The 18915-nt window shown below is 49.2% G+C and overlaps 2 protein-coding genes across 3 annotated transcripts in view; one reads left to right on the top strand and one right to left on the bottom strand.

Moving 5' to 3' along the window:
• The window catches only part of LOC125445173 (sulfotransferase 2B1-like), a 22301-nt gene extending 18197 nt beyond the window's left edge, over positions 1–4104 (top strand). Inside the window, exon 7 of the mRNA XM_048518069.1 lies at positions 3503–4104. Within this exon, the coding sequence (XP_048374026.1) occupies positions 3503–3618 (116 nt within the window). The 3' untranslated portion in view covers positions 3619–4104. The remainder of the gene's footprint in view (positions 1–3502) is intronic.
• CA11 (carbonic anhydrase 11) lies at positions 4098–18915 on the bottom strand. Of its 2 annotated transcripts, XM_048518055.1 has the most exons (9): positions 18241–18914; positions 16799–16873; positions 11445–11587; positions 10212–10397; positions 8839–8934; positions 8662–8734; positions 7209–7363; positions 6300–6465; positions 4098–5220 (listed from the first exon to the last, which is right to left on the bottom strand). In XM_048518055.1, exons 1-9 carry the CDS (start codon positions 18299–18301, stop codon positions 5186–5188), a joined length of 990 nt encoding a protein of 329 aa, XP_048374012.1. In that variant the 5' UTR covers positions 18302–18914; the 3' UTR covers positions 4098–5185. The 2 variants fall into 2 exon arrangements, with proteins under 2 accessions (XP_048374012.1, XP_048374013.1); XM_048518056.1 differs by lacking the exon at positions 10212–10397 and having other exon boundaries at positions 18241–18915.

The following is an 18915-nucleotide window of genomic DNA, read 5'->3' as shown; positions in this document are numbered from 1 at the left end:
GAGCAAAGCTATTTTGGGCTAAATTAGAAGGAGGAGGAGGAGGAGGAGTCCGAATTGATATCCCCCCTTTCTCTTCTGTAAGGAGACTCAAAGGGGATTGCAATCTCCTTTCCCTCCCCCCCACAACAAACACCCTGTGAGGAGGGTGGGCTGAGAGAGCGAAGAACAAGGTCACCCAGCTGGCATGTGTTAAGAGTGGAGTACTGTGTTCAGTTCTGGTCGCCACATCTCAAAAAGGATATCGAAGAGATAGAAAAAGTGCAGAGAAGGGCAACGAGGATGATTGAAGGATTGGAGCACCTTCCTTATGAGGAGAGGCTGCAGCGTTTGGGACTCTTTAGTTTGGAGAGGAGACGTCTGAGGGGGGATATGATTGAAGTCTATAAAATTATGCATGGGGTAGAAATGTTGACAGAGAGAAATTTTTCTCTCTTTCTCACAATACTAGAACCAGGGGGGCATCCATTGAAAATGCTGGGGGGAAGAATTAGGACTAATAAAAGGAAACACTTCTTCACGCAACGTGTGATTGGTGCTTGGAATATGCTGCCACAGGAGGTGGTGATGGCCACTAACCTGGATAGCTTTAAAAAGGGCTTGGACAGATTTATGGAGGAGAAGTCAATCTATGGCCACCAATCTTGATCCTCCTTGATCTCAGATTGCAAATGCCTTAGCAGACCAGGTGCTCAGGAGCAGCAGCAGCAGAAGGCCATTGCTTTCACCTCCTGCATGTGAGCTCCCAAAGGCACCTGGTGGGCCACTGAGAGTAGCAGAGTGCTGGACTAGATGGACTCTGGTCTGATCCAGCAGGCTAGTTCTTATGTTCTTATGAGTGCACAAGCTAATCTGGTCCACCAGAGAAGCCTCTACCACTCAAGTGGCAGAGCAGGGAATCAAAACCCAGTTATTCAGATTAGAGTGCACCTGCTCTTAACCACTACACCACACTGACTCTCATGTGGAAAGATCAGATCATAGATGGCCAGTATCAGTCTGAATCTCTTCCCACATCTAAAACCAAGGCCTGACCTGCACGGGCAATAAAACGAGGCAGGAATAAGGTGACGGAGTGCTGGGTTGGACTGGTCTGCCTCAGGTTGTAGAGGGAATTGATTTCATTAAAAAAAAACCCTTCCCGTCATACTAATTGTCCCTCACGTGTACAACTTCTCTAGATTGGCTTTCTGGTCATTTAATCAGTCACATCTTGTTAATTGATTGCCCATTATTTAACCTCTCTCTCATATTGATTAGATATTCTCTGAAGTCAGGAATGCTCCTGTGGAGGTGACAGATCCTTTTCTAATTTTTTTCCCGGTTCTGGTGTCACTCATGCTGGAGCACCTTCCCTATGAGCACCTTCCCTTTAAGGAGAAGGTGCACTACTGGAGCACCTTCCTTATGAGGAGAGGCTGCAGCGTTTGGGACTCTTTAGTTTGGAGAGGAGACGTCTGAGGGGGGATATGATTGAAGTCTATAAAATTATGCATGGGGTAGAAATGTTGACAGAGAGAAATTTTTCTCTCTTTCTCACAATACTAGAACCGGGGGGCATACATTGAAAATGCTGGGGGGAAGAATTAGGACTAATAAAAGGAAACACTTCTTCACGCAACGTGTGATCGGTGTTTGGAATAAGCTGCCACAGGAGGTGGTGATGGCCACTCACCTGGATAGCTTTAAAAGGGGCTTGGACAGATTTATGGAGGAGAAGTCGATTTATGGCTACCAATCTTGATCCTCTTTGATCTCAGATTGCAAATGCCTTAACAGACCAGGTGATCGGGAGCAACAGCCGCAGAAGGCCATTGCTTTCACCTCCTGCATGTGAGCTCCCAAAGGCACCTGGTGGGCCACTGCAAGTAGCAGAGAGCTGGACTAGATGGACTCTGGTCTGATCCAGCTGGCTTGTTCTTATGTTCTTATGTTCATGCGTCAGGGAGCCATGTGGGCTTCTGTTCCTCATTCCTTCAGCAGCTCAGGAAACATCTCGGGGTCCTGCCAGCCACTGGCGGTAACAGCAGATTTGTCCAAACAGGGAAGGGTTGGTCTGTTGCCTACTGAAGTCTTGAAAATTGGATTTTTAAAAAGACAGTTACTGTTTCTTGTTCGTTAGACCCTTTGAAACCAAGTCAGAGACCCTAAAATCAGGCCATTTCTGGGGCAAAACCCAGTTAGATTCATTTTATTTATTCTTTAATTTCACTTGGTTTTGAGTAAGTCAACGTGGCACAAATGAAGTTCAAATCCCTATTGTGCCACAAAGCTCATTTATTTTATTTTTTATTTTATTTTATTAGACTTCTATACCGCCCATCCCCGAAGGGCTCATGGGGTGAGACTGGGCCAATTGTAGAATCATAGAGTTGGAAGCGGCCCCAAGGGCCATCGTCCAACTCCCTGCAATGTAGGACCACACAATCAAGAAGAAGAAGAGTTTGGATTTATATCCCCCCTTTCTCTCCTGTAGGAGACTCAAAGGGGCTTACAATCTCCTTGCCCTTCTCCTCTCACAACAAACACCCTGTGAGGTAGGTGGGGCTGAGAGAGCTCCGAGAAGCTGTGACTAGCCCAAGGTCACCCAGCTGGCGTGTGTGGGAGTGTACAGGCTAATCTGAATTCCCCAGATAAGCCTCCACAGCTCAGGTGGCAGAGCGGAGAATCAAACCCGGTTCCTCCAGATTAGATACATGAGCTCTTAACCTCCTACGCCACTGCTGCTCCTGTCAGATGGCCATCCAGCCTCTCTTTAAAAACTTCCAAAGGAGACTACACCACTCTCTGAGGTAGTGAACTCCATTGTCAAACAGCCCTTACTGTCACGAAGTTTTTCCTGAAGTTTAGGTGGAATCTCTTTTCCTTCACCTTGAACCCATGGCTCCTGGCCCTAGTCTCTGGAGCAGCAGAAAACAAGCTTGCTCCCTCCCCAACATCCCTTCAAATATCTAAACGTGGCTATCATGTTTAACCTTCTCTTCACCAAACTAAACATCCCCAGCTCCCTAAGTTTCTCCTCGTAGGGGCATGGATTCCAGACCTTTGACCATTTTGGTCGCCTTCCTCTGGACCTGTTCCAGTTTGTCAATATCCTTCTTGAATTGCGGTGCCCAGAACTGTACATAATATTCCAGGTGAGGTCTAACCAATGCAGAATAGAGAGGTGCGATTACATCCCTCCACAGCTCAAGCGGCAGAGCGGGGAATCAAACCCGGTTCTCCAGGTTACAGTGCACCTGCTCTTAACCACTTCACCGTGCTGGGGTTAATTCTCAGCCAATTGGAAATAGATTGCCTCTGAAAGATGGGGGCTCCGTTTTTAGCTAATTGGAAGACTGGCAGACCTATCCTGCGTGAATTCGCCCATGACTCTGGGATAGCAGCCGTTGTCACAGCTTGTAGCGAAACACTCTGGCAGGCTAGTCATGAGCTGCATGCAGAAGTACTTCCCTCTGGCTGTTCTGAATCTATTTGTGTATTAATTTTTGCCATCTATTTGCAGGGATCTCTGGTGACTGGAAGAACCATCTGACAGCTGAGCAGAGCGGACGTTTCGACTGGGTCTACCAGGAGCGCGTGCAAGATTTAGATGTCTCTTTTCCTTGGGATAAAAAATGAAACCGACTCTCCCTCTAAACTCAATAGGCTACCAACAGTTAGTGTAACATCCAGTAGATTAAAGGCAGTACCAGGGGTGGTAGATGAAGAAGCAGAGACTGCTGGATGGTATGGAAGAAAATGGGACTTAGCGGGTAACAATAGGGATAGAAGGTTCCAGAAAATGAGTGGGATGTGGTCGAACATATTCCAGAAACTACTGTGTTGTGTGGATGAGGTACGGATGGACATCTGTCTATCAGCTTTTATTGATGCCTTTGGAATAATCCCTGCTGAAGGCAAAACTGCTAAGGAGAAGCAAGAATTTGTTCTGGGAGAGAGAAGTACAGGCGAGGGAAAGATTCTGTGCCCCCTCTTCTTCGTGTGATGTTTTGGATTGCTGTTCCCCATTGCCATTTTGTCTGAACTCTGCAGCCACAGAGACGGGTCCGGCTTGGCCCTGCTCGAGTGACGGAAATACTACCCCAAACACATCCAAGTTAATGTTGACAATTGTCTTTTTAATTAATAATATTCATCCATATTCAAAAGTCGGATTGTTTTGGCAACGAAATTCTTTCCTCCCCTGCTTCCCAGTTAAGGTCTGTTCGGAGGCCGCTCAGAAATTATGGTCATGTTCTTGTGAATCTCTGTCCTCACACCCAGCCCCCCAATTTCCCAATGCTAAGTTGATAATTTGGGGGGTGGGGTGGACTTCTGTTTATCTTTTCTACCCTAGATCCCCCAGATTCACTCACAAAGTGGGTGAAATTTCAAGTATTCTTCTCCCAAAGCCATGAGAGATTATCGGAATTCGTGGGGTCATTCCTGGGTGTCTTCGATGTGTTCTTCTCCTACCCCCACCCCTCCCCCACTAAACTTTCCACAACCCATACGTTATTTAGACCACTTACTATTTTGAGGCACAGTTCTGCTTTTATTCTTGTGCTCCGTGGCTCCTGAGATTCCCAGGACGTCCTACACATACCTTGGTGTGCATTCAGACGCCACAAGGATAAAACTCGACTTATTTGTCCCACTAAATATACTGAGGTTTTGGAACACGGCCCCGTGTGTGTTGCACTTCTCGGCCAAAGATGACTCAGGTGGCTTGTGCGAGATTTTGGAGCACCGCCTCTCTCCCGCTGTGTTTCTCCAGCATTTGGGACGTGCAGAGATTGCGGGTATGTTTGATGTCCAGTCAGAAATGTTTGCCTTTGAGATTTCAGGGAAGCCGTGTCAAAGGGTAAAAATTCTCCCTTTATAAGCTCTTGTAGGCCCTCTTCTTTTTTTTTTTTAAGATGGTCTGTTAAACTGGGTTATGCTGCACTGTTCTATTAAAGCCTCTGCTTCATTGTTTTTTCACCTTTCTGGAAATGATACAGGGGAAGAAGAGATGCTCTAGACACCTCTGATACAGACAGTCCAGTGTGGTTCACAGGTGTGCTACATTGTTCCCATTTACCTGGGGGGCACAGCGACCCAGTACTGGGAGACTGTAGCTTCCTCAGGAAGAAACTGGATTTTGAGGGAGCGACAGACACCCCTGAACATTCAACAGAACAAAATTGCCTGCGGCTGGGCCTGTCTACATGACAGTTTTGGAGGGCCGGGCGCCATCAACTGCAAAAGAGAAGAAAAGTACACATGAGAGGAAGACTGGCCCCTTCCGCATACGCAAAATAATGCATTTTCAAACCACTTTCACAACGGTTTGCAAGTGGATTTTGCTATTCTGCACAGCTTCAAAGAGCACTGAAAACAGTTTGAAAGTGCATTATTCTGCATGTGCGGAATGAACCACTGTTAAAATATATGTTCTGCCTTTACTAGGTGAAGCAGGAAAGACTGTTGGAGGACCAATCAGGGGCCCCTAATGCAACCCACAAATCTCACCCTTGCTATTATATTTAAATAGAGTTCAGGAGACCAAAATCACCAAATTGCTGAAAACAGTAGTGGAAGGGGGCATCAAAAGCCAAGGGGCTGAGGCGCACAACACCAGGAATTTAAACACTCTCATAGCTTCCAGGTGGGCCTAAAGATCTCCCAGAATTACAAGTGATTGAAGAAGAAAAAGAAGAGGAAGAAGAAGAAGAAGAAGAAGAGGAGGAGGAGGAGGAGGAGGAGTCTGGATTTATATCCCCCCTTTCTCTCCTGCAGGGGACTCAAAGGGGCTTACAATCTCCTTGCCCTTCCCCCCTCACAACAAACACTCTGTGAGGTAGGTGGGGCTGAGAGAGCTCCGAGAAGCTGTGACTAGCCCAAGGTCACCCAGCTAGCGTGTGTGGGAGTGCACAGGCTAATCTGAATTCCCCAGATAAGCCTCCACAGCTCAGGCGGCAGAGCTGGGAATCAAACCCGGTTCCTCCAGATTAGATACACGAGCTCTTAACCTCCTACACCACTGCTGTTCCTACCGAGATCAATTCTCTTGCAAAAAGGGGGTGGTGGATTCTATGGCATTATACCCTTCTGAGATCCTTCCCCCCCTCCCTAGGTTCCACCTCCCCAGGTTCCAAAAATCTCTGTGTATTTCCTAACCTAGAGCTAGCAACCAAGGTCCAAAGACCCATGCAAACAGTTCAGAGTTTAGGGCCCCCTCAGTGTATCTTCCTTGACGTAGTGCTTCCTCCTAAGAAGAAAAGCAGGAAGGGGAATCAAACCAGCCAAATCAGAGCCCGGCTTTCTCGTTTCCGTACCATGTAGCTTGTAGTTGGCTCCCTTACACCGTCGGGTGGGACGGCGCAGGTCTCGGTTGCTCCGAAGGCTTCGTTGTAAGAGGGGCTGAAGAGGTCTCGAGTTATCGCTCATGCTTCGGAAAATTTGGGAAGGAAGGTTCTGGCTGAGAAGGCGAAGGGAATGTATCTGGGAAAGAGAAAGGCGGGAAAAGGATACTATAAAACGGATCTGTACTTTTCAGCTCTTGGGGAGAATGGAGACGCCTCAGGGCAGGGGTGGCCAACCGATGGTGCTCCAGATGTTCATGGACCACAATTCCCATCAGCCCCTGCCAGCATGGCCGATTTGAAGGGCTGATGGGAATTGTAGTCCATGAACATCTGGAGCACCATCGGTTGGCCACCCCTGTCGTAGGGGCTCGTAAAGAGAACAACCAGAAACCAGGGTTTAACATTCACAAACTAGCATCATAAGAACATAAGAACTAGCCTGCTGGATCAGACCAGAGTCCATCTAGTCCAGCATTCTGCTACTCGCAGTGGCCCACCAGGTGCCTTTGGGAGCTCACGTGCAGGATGTGAAAGCAATGGCCTGCTGCTGCTGCTGCTCCTGAGCACCTGGTCTACTAAGGCATTTGCAATCTGAGATCAAGGAGGATCAAGATTGGTAGCCATAGATCGACTTCTCCTCCATAAATCTGTCCAAGCCCTTTTTAAAGCTATCCAGGATAGTGGCCATAACCACCATCACTACAATCTCTGCGCAAAATTCTGCAACACAATTACTCCTTCAGTAAGGAAGTAACCCCGCCTCACCCCCAATCAACTGTACTGATTTCCTTAGCTAGAAATCTCTAAAACAGGTTAGAGAAGTTACCAGAGCACTCCAATTGTTCTTGAACTAGGAGTGACTGTGCTACATAAACCCACCTGGACGGAGGTAATGTTGATGGGCCGGTCAACGAGGATCCAAGTGACCGTTTCGTAGCATGGCGGGGTCGACATGGATCCCTGGTAGGTGATGAAACCAAATGTCTCAGGGTAAAGATCCTCCAGACTCAGTTCATGTAGAAGGTAGGCATCATCTGTAACAGTGGAATGGATCTGCTAGACCGGGCCAGACCAAAGTCCAGAGCAGACCAGGTATTCTAGTCTGTTAGCAGCAATGTTCAGCTAGATACCTCCAGATGATTCACAAACAGGGCCTGAAGGAAGCAGCTTTCCCTTTCTCAAGATTCTAATCTGGAGAACCGGGTTTGATTCCCCACTCCTCCACCTGAGTGGCTTATCTGGTGAACCAGATGTGTTTCCGCACTCCTACTTTTCTGCTGGGTGACCTTGGGCTACTCATAGGGCGATTCTGCACATGAGTAAAATAGGTTTGACCCAGTTCCCTGAGAAAGGTACTGACCTAGGTCGAAGCCATTGTTGTTCCCCACTGCAACCAGCTTGATCCCAGCTCGTTGGGCGGAATCATCCTGTGCCTCTTCACCGCTCCGTTCCGATTGGCTACTGTTCTACGGCCATGTTCCGTCTATCCCCACACATGTTATAAAAAAAACTGCCACCGGAATGGAGGGACGAAGGTGGCGTTTTTTGATTGGCCAGCTGTATGCATGCCCGAAACACTCAGATATGATTGGCTGAATGGGGGACTCCTGGCACCAGAAATTCCGCACTTTACTGGAATCGAGCTGAGTTTGAGCGTGGTTCCCTGAAAAAGTAGTAGTTCCCAAACTGGAGTCGGAAATTTGACTGTTACACGGGGCGAAGCTGGTACAAAACCACATCGATCCCAGTGGTTGTGCAGAGCACTTAGGTCGAACGCAACTCAAACTTAGGTCGATATCGCAAGTGTGGAATCGACCATAGTCTTCTCAGAACTCTCTCAGCCCAACCTACCTCACAAGGTGTCTGTGGTGGGGAGAGAAAGGGAAAGGAGCTTGTCAGCCACCTTGAGTCTCCTCACAGGGGAGAAAGGGGGGATATAAATCCATACTCTTCTTCTTCTTGGCTGACCAGAGCATCTGACACTCAGAGTAATACTGCCTCTCATGATTCCATTTGGCTATCACGACAAGTAGATCTACCCACAGCTGTAGCCAGGGCAGAGACGTCACACGTGCCATTCCTCCTACGATACCGCATCAATTTCTAGACATTCATTATGTGCTGTGTGTTTTCTTTTGCTTGCCCTAAACTTTCTAGCTAGCCAGATTCCATTGGGTCATTCTCCATTCAAGTACCATGACAGCGGGGCAAAAATTGATCTTCAAATCTAAATCCTGTTCCCCTTTAGCCTTCCGCCTTGCCAATCCCCCACCCCCCCGTTTCATCAATGTAACCAACATGATCTGCCTGCCCCAAAGCTGCCCCCACTTACTTTTATAGGAGATCCGGGTGATGGTTTCTCTGTTCAATAGCCTGGTTAGGAATGGGTTAGGACTTGGCCCTACCTGCAAACAGAAAATGGATCAAACTATTTGTATCTCCATCCCTGGTTTCCAGCCCCCTTTGGAACCCAACAGGGGGTCTGTCCATTGCCCAAAGGCAGACTCACGTTAGCAAAGATTGAAATAACAGCCAAGCCATTGGGGTTGCGTGAGGCCTCTGAGATATTGGGGTACAGCTCTTGATTGTAGTGGATCAGCTGCACCTGGGGGTGAGCAGGAAAGAGGAAAAGAATGTCTACACACACAGTGTGAGAGGGGGAATAGTAGATGAAGCTTGTATCCTCCCAGCAGAAGGCTATGGTTCACTCTAGGAACACTTGGGGATTCCCTGGAATTCAATCTCCAGACTAAAGAGATTTTTCTAACAAACTGTAATATCTCTGTTGTTGAAGGCTTTCACGGCCAGATTCAACTGGTTCTGGTGGGTTTTCTGGGCTGTGTGGCCGTGGTCTGGTGGATCTTGTTCCTAACCTTTCGCCTGCATCTGTGGCTGGCATCTTCAGAGGTGTATCACAGAGATAAGTGTGTTACTGGACACAGTGTGTAACAGACTTCCCTCTGTGATACACCTCTGAAGATGCCAGCCACAGATGCAGGCGAAACGTTAGGAACAAGATCCACCAGACCATGGCCACACAGCCCGGAAAACCCACCAGAACCTGTTGTAATATCTCTGGCCACCAATATATCAAATTTCAGTTTCCTGAAATGGCCCAGGAACACCGCAACCACAGGGCAAGATAACGCCTCACCCTCTCCCATTGATAAAGTTGTTGTTTGCTGGTCATTAAAAGTTGTAAACTGCCAAATTTCAAACTCTCTGAGCCTTAACCTTAACCATTTGGGAGTACGCTTTAAGAACATAAGAACATAAGAAAGAGCCTGCTGGATCAGACCAGAGTCCATCTAGTCCAGCACTCTGCTACTTGCAGTGGCCCACCAGGTGCCTTTGGGAGCTCACATGCAGGATGTGAAAGCAATGGCCTTCTGCTGCTGCTGTTCCCGATCACCTGGTCTGCTAAGGCATTTGCAACCTCAGATCAAGAAGGATCAAGATTGGTAGCCAGAGATCGACTTCTCCTCCATAAATCTGTCCAAGCCCCTTTTAAAGCTATCCAAGTTAGTGGCCATCACCACCTCCTGTGGCAGCATATTCCAAACACCAATCACACATTGCGTGAAGAAGTGTTTCCTTTTATTAGTCCTAATTCTTCCCCCCAGCATTTTCAATTAATGCCCCCTGGTTCTAGTATAGTAGTAGTCCTTGAACATCTGGAGGGCCTGGGTTGGGGATAGTAGTCCTTGAACATCTGGAGGGCCTGGGTTGGACACCCCTGGTGTAATTCGCCCATCGCTGTTAGCGTGAACGGCGACCGATTCTGCATGCACAGACCGGCCCTCTGAACTTAACAGAGTCCATAAAATACAGTCATCTATTTTTGTGGCCGAAAAAGCTGAAGGGAGAAGGGTCTGCGACCACCTCAGCAGAAAAGCTCTCGCTGTCGATCCAGTGCTCGGAGCCAAATCCGTCTTCGCTGCCAAAATGCAGGCGGATCTCCTGGAGCCGGTGGCTGTAGAGAAGAGGGCCTCCGGAAACGTTAACCAGCTGTAGTGGATCTGGACGGAAGGACACGTGCCGCCCTGTGTTGTACATGGTACCGCTGACCTGAAGGGGGAGACAACGAGGTGGGGAAAAATAGCGAAAGGAGGCGGGGATGGAAGGGGGTGACGAAAAACGCCACCGAGTTGCAACTGATTGATGGCGACCCTGTACGGTTTTCAAGGCGAGGGATGGACGTAGGTGGTTTGCCGTTGCTGGTCTCTGGGCAGCAACTCTAGACTTCCTTCCCATCCAAGTACTGAACAGGGCTGACCCTACTTCACTTCCACGATTTGACAAGGGCAGTTCAGGTCTGGGAAGGAGGCACATAATTTCCTCAACTGTTACGTTGCATTGGATAAGAAGAAGAATTTGGATTTATATCCCCTCTTTCTCTCCTGTAAGGAGATTCAAAGGGGCTTACAATCTACTTTCCCTCCCTCCCTCCCCCCAACAACAACTCCTTTCCCTCCCTCCCCCCAACAACCCTATGACATAGGTGTCAAACTCACGGCCCTCCAGATGTTATGGACTACAGTTCCCATCATCCACTGCCAGCATGATTCTAGCAGGGGATGATGGGAACTGTAGTCCATAACATCTGGAGGGCTGTGAGTTTGACACCTGTGCCCTATGAGGTGGGTAGGGCTGAGAGAACTCCGAAGAACCGTGACTAGCCCAAGGTCACCCAGCTGGCATGTGTTGGAGTACACAAGCTAATGGTTCCCCAGATAAGCCTCCACAGCTCAAGTGGCTGAGTGGGGAATCAAACCCGGTTCTCCAGATTAGAGTGCACCTGCTCTTAACCACTACACCACGCTGGCTCTGCTAAGCCCTTGTTGCCTACCTTGAAGGACTGCTTGTCACAGATCCTGAGATAATGAACATGAAAGTCCTGGTGGACCATCCCAAAGATCCATCTAGACCAGCATTCAGTTTCTCACAGTGATCGACCCGATGTTTGAGGGGAAGCCCTTAAGCAGAGCATAAAGCAACAGTCCTCAACGGCTGCTATCCTCAGAAGCTGATGCCGGAGGTACACTACCTTTAAATATGGAGGTTCCATTTAACGATCCTGGTTACTCAGAAGTAAGCTCTATAGATCTTACACACCTTCTTCCCACCTGTGCTGAGACGAAGAGGAAGAAGGAAGGGGTCAAACACCATTTGGCTTGTGTTCACGTCCAGGGGCGACTGGCGTTTGCCAATGGCGCAGAGGCTCCAAGCCGAATTCACCAGACCCCAGAACGGGGGACCTGGAAGAGAAGAGGAGGAAACATTGGGTTCTGGATCTGCTGAATCCTCAGACAAATTTTGATTAAGAGCGAGGAAAGTACTCGCTATTATTTCCCCACAGGAGGTGGAACAACGTCTTGGGGTGTATTTTCCCAAGGGGAGGGCAGAAGCCAACGGTTTCTCTGCACAAAAAGTACATGAAGCGCGCTCGGCAAAGCACACAGCAGCGTTTGTGTCACCGGCATCCTTTATTATTTTCAAAATCCCTGGATGTAGCCACTACAGACCATTTTCACACTTCAGCCTTAAGAGCGCCTTTGTGTGTGCGATTCTCTGAGAGTTGGTGTGAAGACTGTTAGCAGAGGATTGAATAGGGGAAATAAATTAAATGTTCTTTCTAGCCAGCGATGGGCTCACATCTGCAGGGAAACGAGCTTGGTGGGAAGAGGTGGGGGTGGGGGGTGGGTGGGCAGGCTGCTTCCACAATAGACCATTTGCAATAGACCCCCCCAGCTCTAACACCCCAGCAGGGTTTTTCAGAGCATTCAAAGGACGTCGTGTCCCGCAGCTCTTCCATAGTTTGAACAGATCTTCCTGGAAACATTAAAGTGGATTGTCCTTCTTTAAGAATGAGAAGTGCTATAGTTATGCACCTACTTCCATTTCTTTAAAAAGACCTTGAAGAAAAAGAAGAGGAAGAGGAGGAGTTTGGATTTATACCCCACCTTCCTCTCCTGTAAGGAGACTCAAGGTGGCCTACAAGCTCCTTTCCCTTCCTCTCCCCACAACAGACACCTTGTGAGGCAGGTAGGGCTGAGAGAGTTCAGAGAGAACTAGCCCAAGGACACCCAGCAGGAACGTAGGAGTGTAGAAACACATCTGGTTCACCAGATAAACCTCTGCCACTCAGGTGGACGAATGGGGAATCGAACCCGGTTCTCCAGATTAGAATCCGCCTGCTCTTAACCACTACACCACGCTGGAGTGTGTCTAAGTGGCGGGAAGGAATTACAGGCATGAGGAATAGAAGGAAAAAAACAGAATCACCCAGGGAGGAAGGAAGATGCATGCGATCCCCCCCCGCCCCCCCAACCTGGAAGCAGCCACCTGCCAGCCAGCCAGACGGCCGGCCAGTTTGCAAGCCCTAACCTCAAAGTAACAGTAAGTTTCCGAAAGGAAACTTGCTCAGGGTGGGGGCAGCTGGCAGAGCCTCGCCTGGGAATCTGGTGGAGTTTCTCTTTTGCAAAAAAGGTGGGGGGAGGGAGAATTTAGCAACCCTGAACTTCCTTGGCGGTTGCCCATCCAAGTACTAACCAAAGCCAACCGGGTCACTGCTAACGAAGCATCCACATTTAGCCAGCCATTCTGCACTCCCGCACCGCTGGAATGCTGTTTCCTGACCTAGAAACATGTCGTAGCTGTAGCACTCTTGTGTTACAGAGATGTACAGCATCTACCAGTTTTTACAAAAGCCAGCACAACCATCACCGGTGGTAAGGGCAGTGTAGGGCCTAGGAGAGACGTAAGGAAAAGGGCCAATGTGGGTGGAAGATCTGCAGATTTGTTCCCTTTCTGTCCATATGATGGGCAAGTCCATTTTGCCTCTGATCTTTCGGAAAAGTTGGAGACAAGCAGATTTGGAGAAAAGTGTGACCTGTCTGGTCTAGGATTCGTTCAATGAAGGACTATGGGATTTATCACGCAGTAGCCTTCCTTGAAACGAATACTGAACCCCCCCCCCCCCAAATGCCGGTAGCTTTATTACCTCTGCTGTCCACTCCCTTCCCTGACCCCAACTAGGTAAAATAAAAGCAGGAAAAGTGAGAGGAAAGCGAAAGTACTTTCCCAAGGGTCAGGGGAAGATATCATACCATCTGGTTACCCTTGTCTTCGTGGCAAAGGCCAAAGATGCCTCTGTTATCTACTGTAGCAAGCAAAAGGGAATACAAAGGAAGAAGGAAGACTCAGAAACCCAAATAAGCCCCAGACATTAAGCACACACTGACAGTGCCAAAGATGGAGCAAACTGGGGAATGGCATTATTTGGATGGCCCAAACCCCAACCCCACACCCTGCTGCTACTGAGTCACACAACTGAAATAAAAACTCCACGGCGAAGCAACTTTTGTGTGTGTGTGAATGTGTGTGCGTGAGAGAGAGAGTTTCAGTTTTATAGATCGATCCTGTAACTAGTCCCTCACAAATTTAGATCGGGTGCCTGTTTTTAACAACTTCTGTTGTTTTAATGGGTATTTATTTCTAGTAACTGCTGCTTAAGGTTTAATGGGTTTAAGTTATATTTTTGTATTGATTTGCTGTCTTAGAGAACAGCCGTATTGTGAGCCGCCTCGAGCCCTTCGGGGGTGAGGCGGCCTATAAATCCAACAAATAAATAAATAAATTAAATAAATGCCCCCGAACCAAAGGGGCCTTGTATGTAGGCTTCATGTGAATTTTAACTAAACTTTTCATCCAAGGAAGAGAGTGACAGTAGAAATGCTCGATAAGGGATGTGTGTTTTCTGGGCACGTGTGTGCTTCTGAATACACACAGCTGACATGGTGTGTATCTGCACAAAAGTTTTAACCAAGAGGGATTTTTGTACTTCTACAAGAAAGCGCTAAGAGAACCCATTTCTTTTCTTATTGTTACGTATTGGGAAAATATTGCAGCAAGCAATACATTAAACAAACAAAGAACACAGCCGGAACAGCGGGTGGAAGAAAAACAGACTGAGATTCACACTATCTGTGCGTTCGTGTGCGTTTTAACCAGAGAGGCGAGCTTCGGTTTATACCTATGCAATATGTTCCGACTGCGTACGAGAAAGTCAATTTTAGTCGGCTTGCGTGTTTGTTAACAACTGCGCACACATATAGTTGCCTCTTGTGAATTCACGCCTAACCCGGTTCCGCTGTCTCTGTTTGTTTGAAGAAGGAAGGCAAAGAATTAGTTTTCGCCGAGGTGGGGTTATATGTGCGTTTTCACAACGCAAAATGTCTGCCCTCTTCCCTCTAGGTGTGCCAGGGAGTCGTTCCGTTCCTCGTTTCCTCACTGGTTTTGTGCGTTTTATATTCTCGTCGATGTGTATATTTTTAATTTCTCTTCCCCCCCGCCCACCCTCCCAGAACACCACTTTGTCTCGGCATGGGAATGTGTTCCATTCCTTCTCATGCGCCCCACACCTGTGGGGGCCGTTGTGGGTTCAAGCCCATCACACCCAGTTTCCCCCTCACCACACACACGCAGACTGTGGTCCTGTTTCCCCCCGCCTGCCGTTCACTGCATCACTGGAGCGGGTGAGGGAGATATTAAATATTAATGCAGCTTCTTGCAGTCACCGAGCCCAGCCGCCCCCCCCCCCCGCCTGAGCACTGCGTACAGGCACGGCGTACCAGACTCTCCCGAACCAGCGTTCCCTCCATCGCAGCACGGCTAAGGAGGCGCCCCCCCACCCCACCCCACCCGGGACTCCGCAAGTCATCCCCAACCTCCGACGCAGGGGGTCAGGAGAGAGGCACAGAATCCCATCTGGCGTCAGCCCCCCCCCCCCTTAAACTGGCAGTCTGGAAGAGGTGCCAACGTTCCTCGCCAAGGAAATGCCCGGCGCTGGGCTCAGAATTAATCATGCAAATGGAGCCCTTTTGCAAGCAGTCTGGGGTGATTCCGACTGCGACGTGACGGGGCGGCGTTTGAGGGAAACCTTTTTCGTTTGGAAGTTTCCAAAGGGGTCAAGGCTGAGGAAAGGAATTGGAGGAGGGGTGGGTGGTATGATGAGGGGACATTTGTCCTCTGAAAGGAGCGAAGAAAGGAAATTGTCTGATTTCAGGGTGGAAGAAAGCAAGACATGGAGAGCGGCCAGGGCTATTTAGGGGAGCAGACGAAGTTCTCAAACGAGCGAGTCGAATCCCTGGGTTGCACAATGTTCCGCTGTCTGAGAGAAATCCAGGCCAAGACCCATTCTGCTCCCTCAGCTTTTATCAGACATCAGTAAACATCTGAGCATTTCTGCTCCGCCAAGAGGACCAGAAGCACGCTCACCTTTTCAAGGGAGGATGTAAAAAATCCTCCCAGAAAGCCAGGGTCAAAGGTCAAAGGTCATGTCGTCACCAGTCAAAACAGATCAGCACGTCATCCCGGGAGAAGCAGAGAGCGCCCCGTATAACTTATTGTCCTATCTCCAAAATGATTTCTTCATCCACCCTCTTTTGTTTCCCGCTTATCTTTCTTCCATTCCCCCTTTTCCCCCCGTAACTCATCCAATAACTTTCCATTCGCCTCCCTTCTTTTGCTCACGTAGATCCACATTTGGTCGCCTCGTGCCTCCATCCCGCCAGTAAATTCTCTCTTAAAAATAAGAACTAACCTTGTGAATCGGATCAAAGCCACATGGCGTCTGTGGCGTATCTACGGGAAATTTAGCTTGGTCCAAAATCTGAGTTTTCTGCCCCCCTTCCCCCTCCCCCATTTGGGGCCGCCCTCCCCCACCACGACCAAGCAACTTTTTTTGCAGCAGGACTTGAAGTCAGTGTATGGACCCGGGGGGGGGGGGAAGGAGGAGGGTGCGGGGGGGCGATTTTCCACCCCTCACGTGACTAAATTGCCGCAGCCCGGGGACATTTGACCCCATATGTCCCCTTGGGTGGTATGCCTCTGCAAGTAGTTGGGCATTTTGGCTCCAACCGTGACCAGCTACCATCTGGAGCAACTCATGAGCAAAACTGTGATGTAGGGGCCATGTCCTCTCTCCCTTCTCCACAAGACCAGTGATTCCAATCATGGAGGCTCTATTCCACTTGCTACGGCTAATATCCATTGAGAGAGCCATCTTCCGTAAATCTGTCTAGCCCCTTTTTTAAAAGAGCAGATTTACGACCCATTCTCACAGTATGGTTGTTTCCTCCCTTAACAGTTTGTCCTCAGCGCACACACAAAAAGTCAAACCATCAGCTACCCTACTAACCTTTATGACCTCCTGTGTCGGTGAGTTCCACAGGCTGTTGGCCAACATGGTATTGTGCAAAAAAGAAAAGTTTGCCTTGACAACTACACAATAAAATACTCGGGGCTATAGACGTTCTGTTCCCAAGAATCATGGATGCAAGGTGGATTTTGAGTCGACACATTTTCCCATCAGACTAGGGAGAATTATCTGGGATAAACATACTAAAAAGGAAGAAGGATAAAGTTAGGCCGCTACAGGTTCTCTGAGTGTAAGCGAGGGCCCATACCTGGCACGAAGCTACCATGAAGAGTCTCCTTGTACGCCCACCAGTCTTCATAGGTCTTTGCAGGAACGAACTGCACTGGAGGAAAAGAGAAATGGAGGAGGAAGGGTTAATTAGTGGGGCCAGGGAGAGCATGGAACTCGAAGGGCAAAATATCTCTGCTTGAAAGCCCTTTACATGCATCCAAGGTGGTCAAAGTGGTTCTTTCCCCACTCTATGGCCCCTTCCACACATGCAAAATAATGTGTTTTCAAACCACTTTCAGAACTGTTTGCAAGTAGATGTTGCTATTCCGCACAGCTTCAAAGAGCACTGAAAGCAGTTTGAAAGTGCACTATTCTGCATGTGCAGAATGAGCCTTTGATTATTTAGAGAAAAGTGCTAGATGGACTAGTAACCTGTTCTGGTTTACTCAGAAGCAAACCCACTAAGTCCATTGCTATGCTCACAAAACCCTTGCAAGGTAGATTATTTGGAGCAATAGTGACCCCACCTCTTCCCTCCAGCCAGTGGATTTTAGGAGGAGCGGAGATTTGAATCTGGGTCTCAACAGTCTTTACCACACACAACAATAGCTCTCCTAATAATATCTACCCTCCCTTTCTGGGTTGCATGACTGACATGTAGGAATATTTTTTTTAAAAAAAAGACCAACAGGAAAATAAGTTCTAGGACTTGACAGGCCAAGGGAAGTTACCCCCCCCCCCCCAGTGCAAAAAAGTCCCAGAGAGGTGAGTGACCCGCCAGCGACAGGGCTCACCGGGGAAGGGAAGGCGCACTGAACATGCACAGAGGCACATTTTGACTCAATTACGTCGCTTCCCGCTCTGGAGCGGAGCATCCCGACACAAATTAAATCTTGCATAGTCGACATGGAGAAAAATATGGGCAGACACACACATGCACAGAGATTGGAACAGGGTGGCCACGTAGATCAGATATGCAGAAAGATACAAAAGGAGAGGTTGCTTTCATAGGAATAGATCGGCCATTGTGAGTATATTAGGATGTCAGCAAACAAATTAACAGAGGGAAGACAAACAAAGATGGGGTGGGTGAAATAAAGATACAGCAAGGTGGGTAGGTAGGTAGGTAGGTAGATTAGGTAGATTAGATAGATAGATAGATAGATAGATAGATAGATAGATAGATAGATAGATAGATAGATAGATAGATAGATAGATAGATAGATAGATAGATAGATAGATAGATAGATAGATAGATAGATAGATCGATAGATCGATCACATCTCTAGATAGAATAAGGCACATCTCTAAATAATGCACATCTCTTGATAGATAAATGTACATCTCTGCCTGGGGGCTGCCCCTCTGCCTCCTGCCCAGTTTAGCCTTCCGTGGGACCCCCTCTCCAGCCCCTTGCCCCCCTCCCCACCATCCCAGGCTGTTCCCCCCTCCCCCTCTGTCCCCAGAGTCGACCCTTACCAGCGTCGCAAGTTGCTGCCAGCACGCCCAGCAGGTAAATCCCCCCCAGAGCGGTCCCCATCGCGGCGTGGAAGATCGGGGGTCTCAGAACCGGAGGTGACCCCTCCTCGGCATCCCCCGGGGGCGCCCCTCGGTCCGCAGCCTCCCAGGACGGCGCCGGCGACCCCCCGCGCTCCGCGGATGCCCGATGCCCCTCCAGTTGCCCCCTATTGCCCCTGCCAGCCCGCCGCCCCCTCCATCGCGCCTGCCTGCCCCCCCTCGTCTAGGTCTCCTGCCAGCCCTCCATCTTCCTCCCGCCCCCTCTCCAGGGGATACCCCCGGCGCCCCTCCCCTCGCAGTGTGGGCTGGATGGGGAAGGCGGGGGTGGGGGAGGAAGCGGTGTCAAGGGGAGGTGGCGAGGTGGGGGGGGGGTCACTCCCGGCGGCCGGGCATCCTCCAGCCCCCTCCTTCCTCTGCGAGGGGGGGGGGGCGGAATGAGCTGTGGGACTCCCTGCTGCGTGGGGAGGAGGAGCTGGGGAGTCCCCGCCAGAAACTTCTGTCTCGTCCCACCGCCCTCTCTCCCCCCCGTACTCTGCCCCCCCCTATTTCCCCTCCAGGGTGACTCTACCTATCCTTCCCCCATTCACCTGTCTCCCTCCCCCACCTTCTCTCTCACCTGCTTCCCACCTTCTCCTC

Source organism: Sphaerodactylus townsendi, linkage group LG15, assembly GCF_021028975.2.
Source record: "Sphaerodactylus townsendi isolate TG3544 linkage group LG15, MPM_Stown_v2.3, whole genome shotgun sequence".
Taxonomy (NCBI): Eukaryota; Metazoa; Chordata; class Lepidosauria; order Squamata; family Sphaerodactylidae; genus Sphaerodactylus; species Sphaerodactylus townsendi.
Note: the sequence above shows the minus strand (reverse complement) of the source record. Positions and strands in the feature narration are given on the sequence as shown.

What these genes read in the sequence shown, in the direction of transcription:
- CA11 (XM_048518055.1), bottom strand. Translation starts at nt 18,301, where the DNA reads ATGGGGACCGCTCTGGGGGGGATTTACCTGCTGGGCGTGCTGGCAGCA. An exon ending in TCAGCACAGGTGGGAAGAAG is followed by an intron (nt 10,398 to 11,444) that starts GTGTGTAAGATC and finishes CTCCCCCTTCAG; the next exon opens with GTCAGCGGTACCATGTACAA. An exon ending in AGCCAACTACAAGCTACATG is followed by an intron (nt 5,221 to 6,299) that starts GTACGGAAACGA and finishes TCTCTTTTGCAG; the next exon opens with TTGATGGCGCCCGGCCCTCC.